Below are 20077 nucleotides of genomic sequence, written 5' to 3'. Positions count from 1 at the left end.
TCTATGCCATGCTGCCTCTGCATTTCTATAGAAAGCCACTTTCTAAAAGTCAACTGGGACAGACTCTGATTCTTTGGGAAATTTAAACAGGGAAGAAAGGATTCTCCTCTGTATTTAATATCCTTGGACAAGGGTACTAAACCTTGTAGGCACTTGGTCAGAGCACGATCCTCAATAAAATTTAAGCAGAGCCATTTCGTGCAATGCAGCCGAGAGACTTTCACATTCCTCCCCCTCCCCACTTCTTTCTCTTTCTCTCTTTTCAGCTCAAATGAGTCACCTTGGCTAGTCTGCCAATCCCCATAGAACTTATGTTCCTTGATAGAATATGCCAATAGAAATGAGACATTCTATAATGGTTTGAGACGTGAGTTAGTTGCCTATCCCTGCGTGGGGCTAAGCGCCATCTCCTCCAGGAAATGTAACTCATCAAATGGACACGAGTGTTCGAAATAATAGCAAATGAATGTGAAGATGCATGGGGAGTCAGTTTCTCCCCTCTTTCTTTTTTTTTGAAGAAGCGCCCCTGTATTGTAGCTGTCTCATGCATTTCTAAGCATCTGCACCATGGCTCGCTTACCTGACCCTCCAAGTCAAGCTCAACTCCCAGACTGGCAGCTGGACTGCAACCTCAGTGCACATCAGCCCACGCCTATTCATTTCTCTTCTGGAGAAATGGGATGGGGCTGTCCCTGGAGTGGAGCTATTTTGAGAGAACGATCACCAGAAAAATCACCGGCTTGGCAGGAGATGGACAGCGTGGTACAGCCGCAAAAGCAGGAGAGACACTGTCATGGAGGGTCTGAGTCCTGAATGTCAGAACAGCGGGGAACCTGGGTAGAGCGTGTTTCTGCCTGCTGTCCACCCACAGTCAGTTTCAGAGAGTTACCGACTTGACTTGCCATGATCACTGGCTTTTCCGTGATTCTGACTGCTCAGAGCATGCAAGCAGAGGGGGACAGCAGTGCTTCAGAACAAGGTCGAAAGGGGACATTTCCCCCCCAGTAAACCTCCTGGTGTCCAAGGGGCTAAGAGGAAAGTTATGCTCAGCTGTGCCCAGAGGCATGCTCCTACTTACTCGAATAATGCCAACAAGCAGATTTCACTGCTGTCGATCTTTCATTATGCTACAAAAGAAACGGTGCAGTCTGAAGGTCAGGGAGACCCTCTAACACTTTGCATAACTTCCCAGACTGGCTCCCTGCTCCTGGCCAGAAGTTACAGAAATGCCTCGGGGACTCCTCTTAGCTGAATTTCTCTCTTTCTCTTAAGGGAGTCTCTCTGAAGGACAGGTGTGATTTTTGTATCAGGAGTTTTGGTTAGTTGCATGCATGCATGCATGCTAAGTCACTTCAGTCGTGTCCGACTCTGTGCGACCCTATGGATAGCAGCCCACCAGGCTCCTCCGTCCACAGGACTGTCTAGGCAGAACACTGGAGTGGGTTGCCATTTCCTTCTCTTAATAGCTATGCTAACTCACCTCTGGATAATCAGCACCTAGACCAATAAATATTTTTCTGGATGGATGGATGGAGGAGGACTTATTGATTACCACTTTACATGTTGGTCCCTATAGCATGGGCTGTATATGGTGTTAAAAACCTACACAGCCCTCTGTGCTCAGAAAAGAAACAGTCCTTTTAGTCCCTTATATCGATTGTTTCAGGCTGTAAATATGGGACTGCAAATAAATTTCATCTTGAGAGCCAACACTGGTCAGTTGGTAGTGGCTGCTTTGAAGGCTCTCTTGGAGGCATCTGTGCACCGAGTTTAGTGAGGAAAAAGCACAGTCATCGATTAGCAATGTCTGCTATGAGCTAAAGACACAGAAATGGCGGCCCGCTTTGCATTTGCCAGTGGGTTTAAAGCTTTACATTCTTCCACTGAATTTTCTGGATGAATACCTCTGCAACACATGTTTTAAAAAGCTAGCTTTGACTGGATAAAAAGGGTAGTTAAGGGTGTTTTTCCCTCCACTGGCGTATTTTCCTAATGGACTTCTTTATATACTTGCTGGATTTGAAAGCAAATTGAGGCAGGAAACACGACTTGGTTTTCCTGAGGATACACAATTCTTACTGGTAAAGGAAACCAAACTAGATGAGGGTTAATGTATCCCAAGTGGGATGCTTAAGAAAATCTCTACCAGGAGGGATGAAAAGAAAAATAATGAAATCCATAATACAATCCAACCTCTTCACTTCCAATGCTGGGAATAATCTCACTTTTGCAGTGTCAAGCATTTCCCAAGGAACTCAGTACGAGGAAGAACATGGAAGCCACAGAAAAGTGTTTGCTGTATTTTGGTTAAAGTTATATCACTCCTGTCAAACACAGTGGGCTGTCTCCTAGGGATGCTTTAACAAATAACCCAAATCCCTGAACAAAAAGTACCCGACGATTAGCAAAGGTCTAGTCGGGATAAGCTAACTACATCATGGTAGGGAAGTAACCATTTTTTTTTTTTTTTTGAGAAATAGTTCCCATAACATAAATTTCACCATTTACAGTTTGGTAGTTTTTAGTATATTCACTGTGTTGTACAACCATCATTGATATCTAATTTCAGAGCACTTACATCACCCAGAAAAGACAGCCCATAGCTATTAGCAGTCAGTCCCAATTCCCTCCTCCCTTACCCTTGGCAATCACTAATCTTCTTTTTGTCTCGACCCCATGGACTGTGCCTACCAGGATCCTCCGTCCATGGGATTTTCCAGGCAAGAGTACTAGAGTGGGTTGTCATTTCCTTCTCCTTTCGTCTCTATGGATTTTCCTATTCCAGACAACATAAATAGAGTCATATGGCGGTGACCAAAACCATCCCCAAGAAAGAGAAATGCAACAAAGCAAAATTGTTGTCTGGGGAGGCTTTACAAATAGCTGAGAAAAGAAGAGAAGTGAAAGAGAAAAGCAAAGATATCCCCATTTAAATGCAGAGTTCCAAGAACAGCAAGAAGGGATGAGAAAGACTTGTTAAGTGAACAGTGCAAAGAAATAAGGAAAATAATAGAATGAGAAAGATTAGAGATATCTTTAAGAAAATTAGAGATAGCAAGGGAATATTTCATGCAAAGATGGCCACAATAAAGGACAGAAATGGTATCAACCTAACAGCAGAAGATATTAAGAAGAGGTAGCAAGAATACACAGAACTGTACAAAAAAGCTCTTAATGATCCAGATAACCACAATGGTGTGGTCACTCACCTAGAGTGTGAAGTCTAGTGGGCTTTAGGAAGCATCACTATGAACAAAGCTAGTGGAGGTAATGGAATTTCAGCTGAGCTATTTCAAATCCTAAAAGATGAAGCTGTGAAAGTGCTGTACTCTATTGACCAAGTTTGGAAAACTCAGCAGAGGCCAGAGGACTAGAAAAGGTTAGTTTTCATTTCAATCTCAAAGGACAGTGCCAAAGAATATTTAAAAACCGCACAATTGTGCTCATTTCACATGCTAGCAAGATAGGGCTCAAAATCCTTCAAGCTAAGCTTCAACAGTATGTAAACCAAGAACTTTCAGATATACAAGCTGGATTTAGAAGAGGCAGAAGAACCAGAGATCAAATTGCCAACATCCATTGGATCACAGAAAAAGTAAGAGAATTCCAGAAAAAATCTACTTCTGCTTCATTGACTAGTCAATGAAGCCTTTGACTGTGTGGATCACAACAAACTGTAGAAAATTCTTAAAGAGGTGGCAATAACAGACCACCTTACTTGCCTCCTAAGAAACCTGTATGCAGGTCAAGAAGTAACAGGTAGAACCAGACATGGAACAACAGACTGGTTCAAAACTGTGAAAGGAGGACGTCAAGGCTGTATATTGTCACCCTGCTTATTTAACTTATATGCAGAGTACATCATATGTACTGGGCTGGATGAAGCACAAGCTGGAATCAAGATTGCTGGGAGAAATATCAATAACCTCAGATACGGAGATGACACCACCCCCAATGACAGAAAGTGAAGAGGAACTAAAGAGCCTCTTGATGAAGGTGAAAGAGAAGGGTAAAAACACTGGCTTAAAACTCAATATTCAAAAAACTAAGATCATGGCATCCGGTCCCATCACTTCATGGCAAATAGATAGGGAAACAGTGGAAACAGTGGCAGATTTTATTTTCTTGGGCTCCAAAATCACTGCAGATGGTGACTGCAACCATGAAATTAAAAGACAGTTGCTCCTTGGAAGAAAAGCTATGACAAACCTAGACAGCATATTAAAAAACAGAGACACATCACTTTGCCTACAAAAGTCCATCTAGTCAAAGGTATGGTTTTTCCAGTATTCATGTACGGATGTGACAGTTGGACCGTAAAGAAGGCTGAGCACCAAAAAATTGATGCTTTTGAACTGTAGTGCTAAAGAATACTCTTGAGAGTCCCTTTGACTGCCAGGAGATCAAGCCCGTCAATCCTAAAGGAAATCAACCCTGAATACTCATTGGAAGGACTGATGCTGAAGCTCCAATACTTTGCCCACCTGATGCAAAGAGCTGGATCATTGGAAAAGACCCTGATGCTGGGTATGATTGAGGGCAGGAGGAAAAGGGGATGACAGAGGATGAGATGGTTGGATGGTATCACTGACTCAATGGACATGAGTTTGGGCAGACTATGGGAGATAGCGGAGGACAGGGAAGCCTGAAGTGCTACAGTCCATGGGGTAGCAAAGAGTCAGACACGACTGAACAACTGAACAACAAATATGCTATATAACCTTTTGTATCTGGCTTCTTTCAGGTAACAAAACATTTCAAGATTCATCCATGTAACAATATTTCATTCTTATTTAAAAAAAAATTTCATCCCCTTTTATGTTTTAATCATATCCCATGATGTGGAGAGACTACATTTTGTTTCTCCATTCACCAATTGATAGACATTTGGGTTGTTTCCGCTTATGAGCTATTATGAATAAATGCTGCTATGGACATTTATGTATGTTTTTAAATGAGAGAGTTTTCAGTCCTCTGTAGGAATATATCTAGTAATGGAATTGCTGGGTCATACTGTAATTCTTTGTTTAACTTTTTGAAGAACTATTGAATTCCCTCCCCAGTGGCTCTCCATTTTACATTCTGACAAACCACCTATGAGGGTTCCAATTTTTCCACATCTCCACCAATACTTATTATTGTCCGTCCTTTCATTATAGCTGCCTCAGTGGGTGCGCAGTGGTATTTTTTAAACTTGTGGCTATATCAAGCATGGTCCTACCTGGGCATGAGACGGTGGAAGTCCTCTTCTTATGTAAACACCGAAGAGAGCATCCTTCCCGAGGGAGATGTTGAACTTTAAGAACTGGGGTTGACTGATGTGAATCTGCGATCTCCAAAACACGCCTGGTGGGACTTCTTGGGTCACCCGCCGACCAACTTCTGCTTCGCCACTGTCTATGCTGCTGTTCTTCAAGGACCAGGGCACTGGAAAATAGGAATTGACATCAAGTTGGTGACATGTGTACCCATTATTTGGCTCTGCATTTCCGACTGATTACATGTTAGGATCTAAAAAAATATATACAAAGATGAAATTCATGGCAAATTTCTCTTCAGGTCACAGCTGAAAACATTTAGATTTGAGGGACTCCCCTGGTCATCTGGTGGTTAAGAATCTGCCTGGCAATGCAAGGGACACGGATTTGATGCCTGGTCCAGGAGGATCCCACTTACTGAGCCTGTAAGCCACAACTACCGAGCTCACGTGCTCCAACTACTGAAGCCTGTGTACCCTGAACCTGTTTTCTGCAACAAGAGAAGCCACCACAATGTAAAGCCCGAGCACCACAACTAGAGAGTAGCCCCTGCTCAAGATGACTACAGAAAGCCTGTGCACAACAACAAAGAACAGGGCAGACGAAAAACAAAACAAACGATTTTGGTTTTAAATAAGAAACACAGAAACGCATACCCCAGGGCATCCAAAATATTGGCACAATGCTTCCTGAACTTCTGTGACTGCTCTTTACTGATCAACTATCATAAGAGTTACAGCCTGACAAGTACATGTAAAGCTTCCAGCACCCCAAATGTGACTGGGATGTTAAATCATCAGCAGGAGAGGGGAGAGTGATGTTAATTTGGCATGAAATGTAATTCGTGCAGCCTTTAATTATTCTTTCCAGCCACAAACAAGTCCAATATACTCTGACATTCTCATAAATTAAAAAAGAAAAAAAAGAGACATCAGTGAATAAAAATCAGTCCAAAGTAAATAAAATAACTGAACAGAAAATGCTGGCTTGCCCTCAGGCTGACCCAATACTGCTGCTAGCAGCTTCCCTGGTGGCTCAGATGGTAAAGTGTCTGCGTGCAATGTGGGAGACCTGGGTTTGATCCCTGGGTTGGGAAGATCCCCTGGAGAAGGAAATGGCAACCCACTCCAGTATGCTTGCCTGGAAAATTCCACAGATGGAGGAGCCTGGTAGGCTACAGTCCATGGTGTCACAAAGAGTCGGACACGACTGAGTGACTTCACTTCTTCACTTCTTCTTCCCTGCTCAAGGGAGGGACTTAAGAATCAAGCGGAAACCACATCCCTCACAGGGTGACACTGGTGCATCTCTGTTGCATTATTTGAAATCACCTACATAGAAACCATTGGTTGCACATACTCTGCATCCTTCAGAACTTTAGTAATAGGAGTTTCAGAAAATTCACCTTTAAAAGAGGATTTCTTAATAACAACGAACCAGCCAGGGTCACTTGCACTTCAGAGGGTGGTTTGCTTTACAAATATAGAATTAAGAAAAAGCTGAGAGTTACTAGTAGTTGCCCAAGAAGAGCAAGTTAATTGATTTCCCAGAGCCTCATTAATCTCCTCTCTAAAATGGGAATAAAACCTTGTTGGAAGCTGGTTTCATATAGGCCATTTGTGATTCCTTCAAATGGATTCTAAACTTGAAATATAAAACCACAATCTCCTAGCTTCTTAAGATCTTCTAAACCAGCTGAAATCAAATACAGAAAGAATTGAAGACATTTTGGGTTTTGAGAGTCTTTTCATTTTTCGATTGATCACTTTGGTGGCCTTGTGGATCTGAAAACTTCAGCCTGAAAGGCAAAGCAGGGGAAGCAGGCTCCCTCCTGCATTCTGTAATGGATGGACTCCTCTGAATATATTCATCTGTACTTGGCTGCAATCCATTGCAAAAGGTTTGGATGGTCAGGAGGGATTATGCAGTTGCAGAAGACTGGCCTGAAGGGTTAGTGACTTAACCATCCCGGCTCTGTTACTATCTGGCCACTGCAGTCAAGACAAGACTCATAAATGACTCATAAATGACAGCTTCTCCATCTGGAAAATGGAGAGGTGACATTCTTGGATCCTGAAGGTTTTCTATATCTAAATTATAAAAGAAAAACCGCAGAGTGACTTGAGGGTGTGAAGTTATTTTTTTCCCCTTTATAATAGTTCAATAGTGAAGCAAATACAAAGTAAGCAGGGGCTTCAAATAAAGTAGGAGACACCCTGGTTTTGAACCTTAAGAGGACACGCTTGACCTCTAGAATAGGGAATGGGCTTCCACAGGAAGTTGGGAAGCTTCCATCACAAAACACTGTTAAGAAGAAAAGAAACTAGTGAGTCCTGTGGTTCAGCTCTTTAGATGGGTACTTGATGACGTGTTCCCCAAACATTTTCATGTGGCCTAACAGACTGTGGAGTTGGAGGAACCCTGCGTCACATGTAAGAGCAGAGACTCTGGACTGAGACCGCCTTGGTTCAAATCCCAGCTTTGACACTTGCTATGGGTATCCTTCTCTGGGCCTCAGCTCCCTCACCTGCATAATTGGGACATTATTACTATTTATTTCATAGGGTTGTTAAAGGAATTTAATGACTTAATCTATGCTCTTAGAGTACTTTTTGGCACGAAACAAGCACTAAATGAAAATTATCTAAGACTCAACAGTGGAGAAGGAAATGGCAACTCACTCCAGTATTCTTACCTGGAAAACCTCATGAACTGTAGCCTGTCAGGCTCCTCTGTCCATGGGGTCACAAGAGTTGGAAATGATTTAGCAACTGAACTACCACCACCACCAAGACTCAATAAAGGGGTGTTTATTTTGCTGACATAATGACATACCCAGGGGGAACCACTTTTTATCACCACTGGATCAGAAGCTCTGAAGATTATAAATTAGAAATACATTTGTACTTAAAAATGCTGCTTTTGATGGGCTTCCCTTCCCCCCAATTAAGACCTTTTGGAAGAAGGGACACAATAAAAAGGATGCAGTAAGGAAGTAATGCAGGGAAAAAAAAATCTCTGGGGAAGAACAGTTTACAAACCTCTTATAAAGACCCCATGTAAGCCTAGCAATCATTCATAGTTTGGCAACAAGTTAAAGAAACGCATTAAAAATGAAAGAATTTTAAAGAAATTATTCATCTTTACACTTAATAAAATGAACTTTCTCTCATGTCTGTTGGGCTTTTAGGGGTTGCTGGGTTAATGACAGGATATGAAAAAGAAGCAGGAAATAGGCACCCACGAGCCTGCTAATCTGCTGTTGAAACTTAAACGGATTTTGATAATATCAAACCAAGTGAGGATGCCAGAGATGGCAAAGGGAGCTGGTTTCCAAAGAGTGGCTATGAGGGAGAAATTCCTGCGAGGAGCCTCAGGGGGTTGGTTCAGGGCTGAAAGCAGTGGGGTCCCCCTTCTTTCACGAGACCCTGACTTCAGGACACTGATGTCAGTAACAGCTGCTCCCACCAGTGGGGACAGGTTGCTTTCTCAGAAGTCACACTTCCCCCTGGGGTTCTAGATGCTCCTTCCTCATGCCCTATCCACTAAAGGAGGCAGTGCACCCGGGTGCTCAAGGTTTTGCAGTCAGACAGAACTGGGTTCAAATCCTGGCTCTAGTTCTGGCTTGCTGTGTGACCTCCACCAATCTGCTTAACCTCTCTGGGCCTTCACTGTCTTTTTGTTAAAATGGGAACGATAATAGTAACTATCTCATAGGGTTAGAGTAACAAATGAAAGTACACAAAGAAGGTGCTGAGCAGACTAATAAAAAAATAAATGCTAGTTACATTAATTAAATAAAAGAATGAAAAACTATAAAGGAACATAAGGGAAAGCATCTGTCTTTCTTTTCAGAGTAAAGAATTTCCAAAAGGAAACGTGTATATATGTGATATGCATCTATATATTTATACATTTTGCATGTTATCTATCTACCTACCTATTCATCTATCCATCAAGAGAGAAGGGAGAGTCTAACTCTCTCTTAAGAGAACAATGGGAAGAAGTTTAAAATTGGGAGTCAGGCTCTGTTTCCATTACTGACTTGGTGGGGCCTTCTAGGAGCTGGTGTGGTTATCTTTCTGATTAGATTATTTTATTGAAAAACCTGCTTTCTTAACACTGAAATAAAGATCGGGTCAGCTTTACCTTCACACTGAAGTTCTTTTGTCCTTTACACCCTGCCTCCCACCAGATAAACGGGTTCTTTCTCTGTCTCCGTAGCATTTACACTTAACTCCACTGCAGCACTGTTATTAGCTACTGTGTTGTTTTCTTTGCCTTCCTAGTTGTTATTCAGTCTCGAAGTTGTGTTCGACTCTTTGCGACCCCAGGGACTGCAGCATGCTAGGCTTCCCTGTCCTTCACTATCTCCTGGAGCTATCTTGAGTACTACCTTGCTCAAACTCATGTCCATCGAGTCAGTGATGCTATCCAGTCATCTCATCCTTCGTCACCCCCTTCTCCTCCTGCCTTCAATCTTTCCCAGCATCAGGGTCTTTTCCAGTGAGTTGGCTCTTTGCATCAGGTGACCAAAGTATTGCAGCTTCAGCTTCAGCATCAGTCCTTCCAATGAATATCCTGGGTTGATTTCCTTTAGGATGGACTGGTTTGATCTCCTTGCTGTCCAGGGATCTCTCAAGAGTCCTCTTGGCACCACAATTCAAAAGCACCAATTCTTCAGTGCTAAATCTTTTCTATGGTCCAACTCTCACATCTGTACATGACTACTGGAAAAACCATAGCTCTGACTAGATGGACCTTTGTCGGCAAAGTGATGTCTCTGCTTTTTAATACGCTGTCTAGGTTTGCCTTCCTAACTCTCCCTTATTAGACACTGTGCTCTCTGAGGTCAGGCAGAGCTGCAAATTGATCTCTGGGTTCTCAGCAGCTTGCACCTGGCAACTCATGGGTAATCTATAAATTCCTGTTGAATTGAATCAAGTTTTATCTGCCCATCTGATGGGGTATTTTAACTTAATCCCTATGAATACTGAGTGAAATGAGAGCTTTAAGGAAGATTTACTTTGAAAGGTTGCATGGAAACTGATTTTTTTTTTAAATAAAATTCTCTTTTGAAAGCTCCAAGGGGAGATTTATCTAAACAAAACAGAAGTATCTAAACAAAATTTCTTTATGAATCCTTTTGAAAAATCATGAGTCAGCTTTTAATTTATCTTTTATATAAAATCTTATAAAACAATGAGCTAGGGCAGCTGGAGTCTAGTGAGTAATTTCTTAGATTAACAAGCTAAATTTGAGAGTCCTCATCCTGATGCTTTATGACTCTGAACCATTTGTGGAAGGAACAGGGGTGTAAAGGAATTATTCTGTTGACCTCCCATCCTTGCTATTAAGAAGGTGGCTAGTTTTAGGCAGGTGAGCTCTCAGGTCTCATTGTTCTTGTCTACATAGGAGTGGTATGACCCAAAAATATCTTAAGGTGCCTTCCACCCTAGCCTACTGTGGTCTACAGAGTGAGCCAGGAGGGTGGTCTCCTGTTTTGTGCTACGAAGACGCATGTGTGATGTCTGCAGGGGGAGGGCTTATGAGAAAGTGAAGGTTACATCCCTTTTAACAAACTAGTGACTGCTTTCAAAGTAAGCTTCCCAGATGTGAAACTGAAGTATGCTTTTGCAAACAGGAGTTTTCACTTTTTCCCCAACAATTCAGTTCAGTTCAGTCGCTCCGTCGTGTCTGACTCTTTGTGACCCCATGGACTGCAGCACGCCAGGCTTCCCTGTCCATCACCAACTCCCAGAGCTTGCTCAAACTCATGTTGATTGAGTTGGTGATGCCATCCAACCATCTCACCCTCTGTCATCCCCTTCTCCTTCTGCCTTCACTCTTTCCCAGCATCAAGGTCTTTTCCAATGAATCAGTTCTTCGCATCAGGTGGCCAAAGTATTGGAGTTTCAGCTTCAGCATCAGTTCTTCCAATGAATATTCAGGACTGATTTCCTTTAGGATGGACTGGTTGGATCTCCTTGCAGTCCAAGGGACTCTCAAGAGTCTTCTCTGACGCCACAGTTCAAAAGCATCAATTCTTCAGTGCTCAGCTTTCTTTATAGTCCAACTCTCACATCCATACATGACTACTGGAAAAACCATAGCTTTGACTAAACAGACCTTTGTTGGCAAAGTAATGTCTCTGCTTTTTAATATGCTGTCTAGGTTGGATAGCTCAGTTCGTAAAGAATCCACCTGCAACGTGGGAGACCCTGGTTCAATTCCTGGGTCGGGAAGATCCCCTGGAAAAGGGATAGGCTACCCACTATACTATTCTTGGGCTTCGCTTGTGGCTCAGCTGGTAAAGAATCTGCCTGCAATGCAGGAGACCTGGGTTGGGAAGATTCCCTGGAGAAGGGAAAGGCTACCCACTCTAGTATTCTGGCCTGGAGAATTCCATGGATGAGTCCATGGGGTCGCAAAGAGTCAGACACAACTGAGCGACTTTCACTTTCTAGGTTGGTCATAACTTTTCTTCCAAGGAGCAAGTGTCTTTTAATTTCATGGCTGCGGTCACCATTTGCAGTGATTCTGGAGCCCCCAAAATAAAGTCTGTCACTGTTTGCATTGTTTCTTAATCTATTTGCCATGAAGTGATGGGACCAGATGCCATGATCTTAGTTTTTATAAATATAAATATATATTTCCCCATATATATGTAAATATATGTGTTTTTTGTTGTTATTGCTGTTTAGTCGCTCACTCATGTCTGACTCTTTGCGACCCCATGGAGTGTAGCCCACCAGTCCCCTCTGTCCATGGGATTTTCCAGGCAAGAATACTGGAGTGGGGTTCCATTTCCTTCTCCAGGGGATCTCTCCAACCCAGGGATCACACCCGGGTCTTTTGAGTGTCTTCTGCATTGCAGGCATATTCTTTTACCACTGAACCATTGGGGAAGTCCAAATTTTTCATCTTGAAATAATTTCTGATTTACAGAAAATTTTCAAAAATTGGTACAAAGATCCTTGCATCTCATTCACACAGACTCCAAAAATATTATACATACTTGTGTCTTCTCTATATATAAATTTTTTTTTTTTTACTGAAACATTCAGAGTTAAGCTGTAAACAGGTTACTCCTCTAAATATCTTCATGTGTTTTCCCTAAAAACAAGGGCATTCTTTTTCAGAACCATAGTGCAGTTATCAAAAATAGAAAAATAACACTGATACAACTAAACACATATATTTATAGATCTTATTCAAATTTGCCAGTTATTACACCAATAGTCTTTATAACCAACGGGGAAAAAAAAGACTCTACATACTTAAAAGAATCTTTAAAATGAATGTGTATAACTTGGGTAATTTTAAAAATAATAAAAAGGAAGAAAAATACACCAATACTGCTACTCAAAAGATAAAAAGGAAAGATGGTTTTTGTAAACTGCTATTGCCGATGTGTGAGGACCCATCCCAGTGACTCCGTCCCTGAGGGTATAATCCCCGGGCTGCTGTCTGGAAAGTCTGTGCTAGCCTCTGAGGTCAAAGGGGCCAGTAGCCTGAACCAGGCTCCCAGTCCCACAAACAAGGATCTGAAGCTGGGCTCCCGGAGCCATGACAGCTGTTCCAGGATCAGAAGTATGGCTAATCCCTACGAGGATGCCACTGAGAGACACTCAACAAGCAAACAACATAATTACCGTTTCTACCTTTACCTCCAGAGAAATAGTGGTTCTGATGGTAAACACACTGCCTGCAATGCTTGGGTTTGATCCCTGGGTCAGAAAGATTCCCTGGAGAATGAAATGGCAACCCACTCCTGTGTTCTTGCCTAGAGAATCCCATGGACAGAGGAGCCTGGCAGGCTACAGTCCATGGGATCGCAGAGTCAGACACTACTGAGCAACGAACACTTTCTTCACCTCCAAGATGGGTGTCCACATACTGAGAAGTTCTGAGATATCAGGGGGCAATATTACGTGTGGAGCTGGTCAGCCCTGGGTTTGAATCCCAGCTCTGACAACTACTAGCTACATGCCTTTGGGCTGATCCCTCCCCTTCTCCAAGTCTGGGGTTGTATAATGGGGTTGCTTCTGAGGATTTATCAGAGTAACACAGGTAGGACCTGACTTTTAGGCGCTTCTATATCTTTCTATCTGTTGTGCTACCTTAAAACATCTGTAACTATCACAGATCTGGAGGATAAATGTGTGGTGGTCTAATTTATGATATCAGCTGCATAACGTAGGCACTATTTTTTTTTTTTAAACTGGTGGATAGTTTCCAGTAGTTGTATACATATGTGAGAGTTGGACCATAAAAAGGCTGAGCACTGAAGAATTGATGTTTTTGAATTGTGGTGCTAAAGAAGACTCTTGAGAGTCCTGTGGACAGCAAGGAGATCAAACCAGTCAATCTTAAAGGAGATCAACCCTGAGTATTCACTGGAAGGACTGATGAGGAAGCTCCAATATTTTGGCTGCCTGATGCAAAAAAGCTGACTCACTGGGAAGAATTGAAGGCAAGAGGAGAATGGGGCAACAGAGGATGAGATGGTTGGATGGTATCACTGACTCAATGGACCTGAGTTTGAACAAACTCTGGGAGATGGCGGACAGGGAGGCCTGGCATGCTATAGTCCATGGGGCCATAAAGAATCACACATGACTTAGCGACTGAACAACAGCAAGAGTAGTTGCTTTACAATGTTGTACAATGCAGTGAATCAGTTATTTGTATACATATATCCCATTCCTCTTGGCCCTCTGTCCCACCACCAACCTCCTCCATTCCACCCCTGTGGGTCATCACAGAGCACAGAGCTGAGCTCCCCGTGGTATACAGCGGCTTCCTACCAGCTATTTTACACACGATTGCATATATATGTCAATACTGCTCTCTCAGTTCATCTTACCCTCTTTCCCCTGTTGTGTCCACAAGTCTGTTCTCTGTATCTGCATTTCTATTTCTACTCTGATAATAGGTTAATCTGTACCATTTTTCTAGATTCCACATTTATGCATTAATATATGATACTTGTTTTTCTCTTTCTGACTTACTTCACTTTGTATGACAGACTCTAGATCCATTCACACCTCTGCAAATGACCCAATTTCACTCCTTTTTATGGTTGCATAATATCCCATTGTATATATGCAGCACATCGACAGAGGGCCTGGGTCTGGGACTGGGCCATAATGAGACAAACACTTTTCAGAGCAGCTGAAATCAATATACAATGAGTGGTCAATAGGTCTGCAGACCTGGGGGAAACCTATGGCATGAATTAAAGTGGTATGGCCGGAGAAAGCAAAGTCTAGTTTATTCATCCCAAACTACAGGTGTTGATGCGGACTCTAGCTGCTTAGGTGGACAACTGAAAAGCAGTTGTATATTTATTTAACAATGATTCTTGAAGGTACCAAGCAATGTCAGGTGGGTCATTCACGCATGTATTCATGCAACAACTATCTATCAGGCATCAACTGCAGCGCTAGGTAATCTCTGGTCTACATTAAAGTTGGGGTGTCTGTCATATTCCCGTTTTCTAGGCAGCCTGAAATCAGGTTCCCATGGACAGCATCAAGCACAGGAGAATTTAACACCATTCAATAATCATTCTGTGAGAGTCCACCACCATCCTTGGGCTCTTGGGTGGGGTCCTGGCAAATACCATGGAGTCCAGTCTGCGTCTCCCAGAGCCGCAGCTTCCATGGCCAGCTTTTCTATCTATGAGCTGCCCAGTGAAAAGTGGAGATGACGATCATTTTGCCCTATGAAGCAGATGCTTAAGACACATTGGTTCTGGCTGGTTCACCTCCAGCTTAAAGATGAGATTTCTGGGATTTTAGAGGCAACACTAATGATCAATTACACAGGATAATCTACCTCTATAACTTCCACGGAAGATTGCTCATAGAAATGTGAAGCGACTGCCTATTTCAGACACATGTACCTAAAATTCAAGCCAGTTAAATAAGACTGATGTTGAGCAAAACGACAGCCGTCCGTAGCCCCATTAGAAGCTAATCATTTTGGAAAATGTTGCCATAATTCATTTATGGAAACAGTGAGACTATTCCCCAAACAAGTGATAAAGGGAATGGACTCATAGTCATACCAGGAAAATGAAGCCTCATATTAATACTTCCTAAACTTGAACTGAACTCTGGAGGCACCTTGGCATAAATCTGCCTTGCAGATTATTCTGCCTCACATATTTTTATCTATCGCAAATAAAGTGGAATTCAGAATATTGCTTCAGTCATTACACCTTGTTTCCATTCATTTGGGAAGCAGGACAACCATCTGCGGGTTCTGTTTAACCAAGAGATAGGTGAAAAGATCCACCTAAGGACATTAGATTCACCAGCTTGTCTGAGTCAGCAGCAGCCTGGAAGCTTGCCTGTTGCTCTTGGCTGGCTATTCCTTGGGAATAGACTTCCATCCTGAGTGTCTACTACTCCCATGATAGTTTTCAGAACATCACACAACAACAGTGATTTTTATAAAATCCTTCAGCGTGAGGAACTACACGTGGCTTTTACATCTTTTGAAACCTCAATCTTAGACAAAAATGGCCAACTCTCTGCCACTCAGGGTGTTAACAGATATTTATACATCTAATGGTTCAGGTGAATATGCTTCTGTATTAATATGTAGTTCAGTTCATTAGTATTACTTATAGTGGCTAAAATTGATGGATTGGTTACAGCTCACCATGGAATTTCCCAGTTCCTTTATGATTTTTTATTTTTTTCAGACCAGAGGACCACAGAAGTAAAGTGACTTGGTCAGGGTCACAGAGGTCTTATGTGCTGGCTGGAACTTGGATCAGAAACCATGTCTGACCAATTCTGCAACCCACATATGTAACCACTATGCTGACTGCATTTTGGACCCTGGGCTAAGTACAAGAGATACAAAAAGACATGTATCAAGCAGAGATCAAGCTCTGGGTGTGCAGATCTCTCTGAAAGAGAAGCATGCCAATGAAATTTCAGGGCAAATGCACCAGGGAAGGAAACTGGATCTCATTATTAATACCTATGGCAAGGCACGATGGGCTTTTAGGTGGCACTGGTGGTAAAGAACCCACCTGCCAATGCGGGAGACATTAAAGATGATGGTTTGATCCCTGGGTTGGGAAGATCCCCTGGAGGAGGGCATGGCAACCCACTCCAGTATTCCTGCCTGGAGAATCCTACGGACAGAGGAGCCAGGCGGGCTACAGTCCATGGGGTTGCACAGAGTCGGACATGACTGAAGCGACTCAGCACACACGCATGCATGATGATACTATCTAGGTCCAACAGCGAGTATGCAGCTTGGAACAGGGTGCAGGCGGCAGTCAGAAGCTGCAGCCCAGCAGGGTGAGGCACTCAGCGGTGCCCCTCTGCAACAATGGTGGAATGGCAAGGCCTGCAAAACCAAGGGAGTTGTTGCATGGCTGTGTAGGCTGTGGGTGTATCTGCCAATGGATGTAATGACTGGCTCGAACATAATGACCCTTTGCCCTTCTGGGAACTTCACCGACTTTGAAAAAGCCCCATGTAGGGAAGTGATCATTTTGGAACCCTGGGCTGTGTTCATTGAGAGGCTGACGAGAGCCAGAGGAAGAATTAGCAACCTCCCTGCTAATCTGGCTCCTAGTACCATACATTAAGCCAACTAGTAAAAATCATTATGAAGTTTTTGCTGAAAGGGCAAGTGTAGAAAAACATGTTTCTAAACAGAATAACAGTCTTTGCCATTTTTTTCCAACTTGCATACCATCTGGAAATTCTGATTTTTTTTTTTCAAAGGGTAGGAAAGAAATGTGCTCCAGGCACAAATAAATGTTTACAGCTGAGTTATAAACCGAGAATGGTGGGGCTTAAAACAGACAGGCTGGCAGTGATGGAACTCAAGCTGCAGTGAGACAAATAATGTGGTGAGGAGCTGGCCAGCTTGTTTTTGCATGTTGGCCCTTTGGAGCAGGAAGTCCTGCTTCCTATTGACCTCATCAAGCATCTAGTTAAGAAGTCCTCATTACGGTTTGTCCCAATTCTTAGAAGATAAAGAAGAAAGATAAAGTGGCAGGATTGTCTACCTTGACATTCTGAAGGCAGCCTTTGCCTTTGGGAAATACAGCACCTCATAAGAAGTTGGCAATCCGTGGAGGCTTGTTAAATGGACTGACTGGGAGACATGATGATGATGTCAGGAACAACAAGAAAATATTCATGGATCTCTTATTAGTGTCTGACATCATACACCATGTTGTATAAGTGACATCTCATTTATGCTGGACAGCAACTTTATGAGCGGGTACCATTCTACAGATGATGACCCAAGATGCTGAGGGAGGGCAAATGACCTGTTTACATTCACACAGCTGCTAAGTGATGGAGCTGGTGTTTGTATCCAGTGAGACCAACCCCAGAGCCCTATATTACAGAGCATCTGTCAATGCAAAGTTACCAAGAACATATTAAACCCAACTCTCGGTCAAGAAGGAAAAATTGATATATTGGTGTTTGGTCTTTCTCCCTAGTCTCTTATAGTTATTAGTTATAGACAGTTCCAAGGAAAGTAGAAGTGGGTTTGTATAGGATCAAGAGCAGTCATCAACATTTTCCTTAAGGGGCCAGATAGTAAATATTTTAGTTTTTTCGGGCCATCTAAGCTTAGCGACACCTACTTGACTCCACTCCAGTGCAAAAGCAGCCAGGGACAATGAATAACATGGCTGGATTCCAATAAAACTTTACTTGAGAAAACAGACGGCTGGCCAGATGGGGTCCATGAGATACAGTTTGCTGACCCCAGATCTAGAGGATGCCCTGAATGTAAAATGAGTGATAGGTTTTGAGAATGGTCCATGAAATTCTACTTGGGAGTTTATTCTTTCTTAAGATCAGTGTACAAATTGGCTACATATGATGTGCCCTTTAAAAGTTCTTGTACACTTTGCCTCTGGGCCTGGCCAATCAAACTGGATTCCCTTATGCTATCTGACCAGGTCAGAACACTGTATTGAATCTTCGTTCTCCAGGCTTATCTCATCCCAGATCTATAGAAAAAGTGCTCTGTGCTCTTATAATGAAGATGTATGAGTTCATTCCTTTTAACATAGAAATACACTCGAGATGGTGAGTGATTCTGGCAGTCTGTGGGCTCTCTTCCCTTGATGTGAAATCCAACACCCAAATCAACCACATTAAGGTTTAATTGAAAGAGAGAATGGAGAAAAAAAAAAAAAAAACCACGAACAACAACAAATGGAAAAGGGGAGACAAAGCCCAAAGAACATATACTCTCCCAACTAATTAATCAAGTGCTTTGCTTCCACTAACATATCTGACTGTGTAGGCTGCCCTGTCTATTAGACTCCTTTCCAAATCTGAGCAATGTAAACAGTCCTAAAGACCAGGTAATGAAATCTCTATCAATGTGCCATCTTAGATGGGACTCACATGCCTGTGTTTTGCTTACATTTTAATTTGTGTCTGCTGGATACTTACCCAGTAATTGCTTAATAAGATTAACCTCCCTGGCAATGTGTGGTGGTGGATTTTGATGAAAACATTATCGGAGTGAAGGATTATCGTATAGCACAAAAAAACAGAGGGGGTGGTATTTAATTAACTTATTGCCAATATATCTTGATTGTCTCTTTGAAACACTGGAGAAGTAGTCGATTGGAATTGATTCAGCTTATCTAAATGTATAGAATTGGCGAGGGTGGAGGAGATGGGTCACTGAGTAAAGAAATTCAAACCCAGGGTCACTGCCTTTTGAAAGTGTTAGGCGGGTGTGTGAAAATGTAAACCTTTCGAGTTGATTTTAAAACCAAACTTTTCAACTTAGGAAGAGATGGGATCTCTTTGGTCACAAAGAAAGTACTGTTTTGGTGTTCAGAAGGTGTTCCAAGTTTTCTCTCAGCTTTAAGCAATTTGAAATGCTCAGACTTTATCCTAAGAGTTCTCTTGACATGATTCACTGGTCAGGGACTTCCCTGGTACCAGTGGATAAGAATCTGTCTGCCAATGCAGGGAACAGGGGTTCCATCCCTGGTCCGGGAAGATTCCACATGTGGTGGAGCAGCTAAGGCTCACAAGCCACAATACAGAGCCCATGTGCCACAACTACCGATACCTGTGTGCCTAGAGCCTGTGCTCTGCAACAGCAGAAGCCGCAGCAATGGGAAGCCCGCGCACCTCAATGAAGAGTCGCCCCTGCTCGCCGCAACTAGAGACAGCCCACGTACTGCAGCCAAGGCCCAGCGTGGCCCCAAATAAGTAATTATTTAAAAAACCACTGGACAATGATTTGGCAACCCCTTTGCTGTCTCAGAACTCACTTGGAAAATATTCTTTTGTGTGTGACGTTATGTGACTCACACAATGTTTTCCAAAGCAGGTTGCATGTGAGGGGAAAAATTCTGGTCTTTTCCAAGACACTGTGGAAAATGTTCCTTTGTTCATTTAGAGACATCATGCTCTCAGTTAGGACTTGTTCTCTTTGGGGAACCTTCTGCTCTGCTGGTGTGGGAGGCTCTAGTCGGGTGGGGGTTGGAAACAAAGCTTAAACACACATGGGAGAAGAGGCGGACCTCCATTTATGGAAGTTAATGCCTATCAGGGATTTCCTTTTGTGAAAACTGCTATTTTCAAAGTGTGTATAACCTCAGTATGTATGCACACATAAAATATATTCCTGTGCAAAATATATGCATATTCACTTTTCAATGTATATTCTGCACTCTTTTCAAAGGAAGGGGTGCTGATTTGGAGAATAAAGGACATTTGTGGATCCGACATAACAGAATCTCCCAAAAGCAGTGTTTCTCAAAAAGCAGCGTCATGGACATTTTGGATGGA

The 20077-nt window shown here is 42.6% G+C and overlaps 1 protein-coding gene across 5 annotated transcripts in view; it reads right to left on the bottom strand.

The window, feature by feature from the left end:
- The window catches only part of TENM2 (teneurin transmembrane protein 2), a 1030924-nt gene that overhangs the window by 212521 nt on the left and 798326 nt on the right, over positions 1-20077 (bottom strand). For all 5 annotated transcript variants that reach the window (XM_061149488.1, XM_061149489.1, XM_061149490.1 and 2 more), the window contains one exon: positions 5222-5427. In XM_061149488.1, the coding sequence (XP_061005471.1) occupies positions 5222-5427 (206 nt within the window). The remainder of the gene's footprint in view (positions 1-5221; positions 5428-20077) is intronic.

The sequence above is a fragment of the Dama dama genome, chromosome 9 (assembly GCF_033118175.1).
Source record: "Dama dama isolate Ldn47 chromosome 9, ASM3311817v1, whole genome shotgun sequence".
Lineage (NCBI taxonomy): Eukaryota > Metazoa > Chordata > Mammalia > Artiodactyla > Cervidae > Dama > Dama dama.
This window is presented reverse-complemented; position numbering and strand designations above follow the sequence as displayed.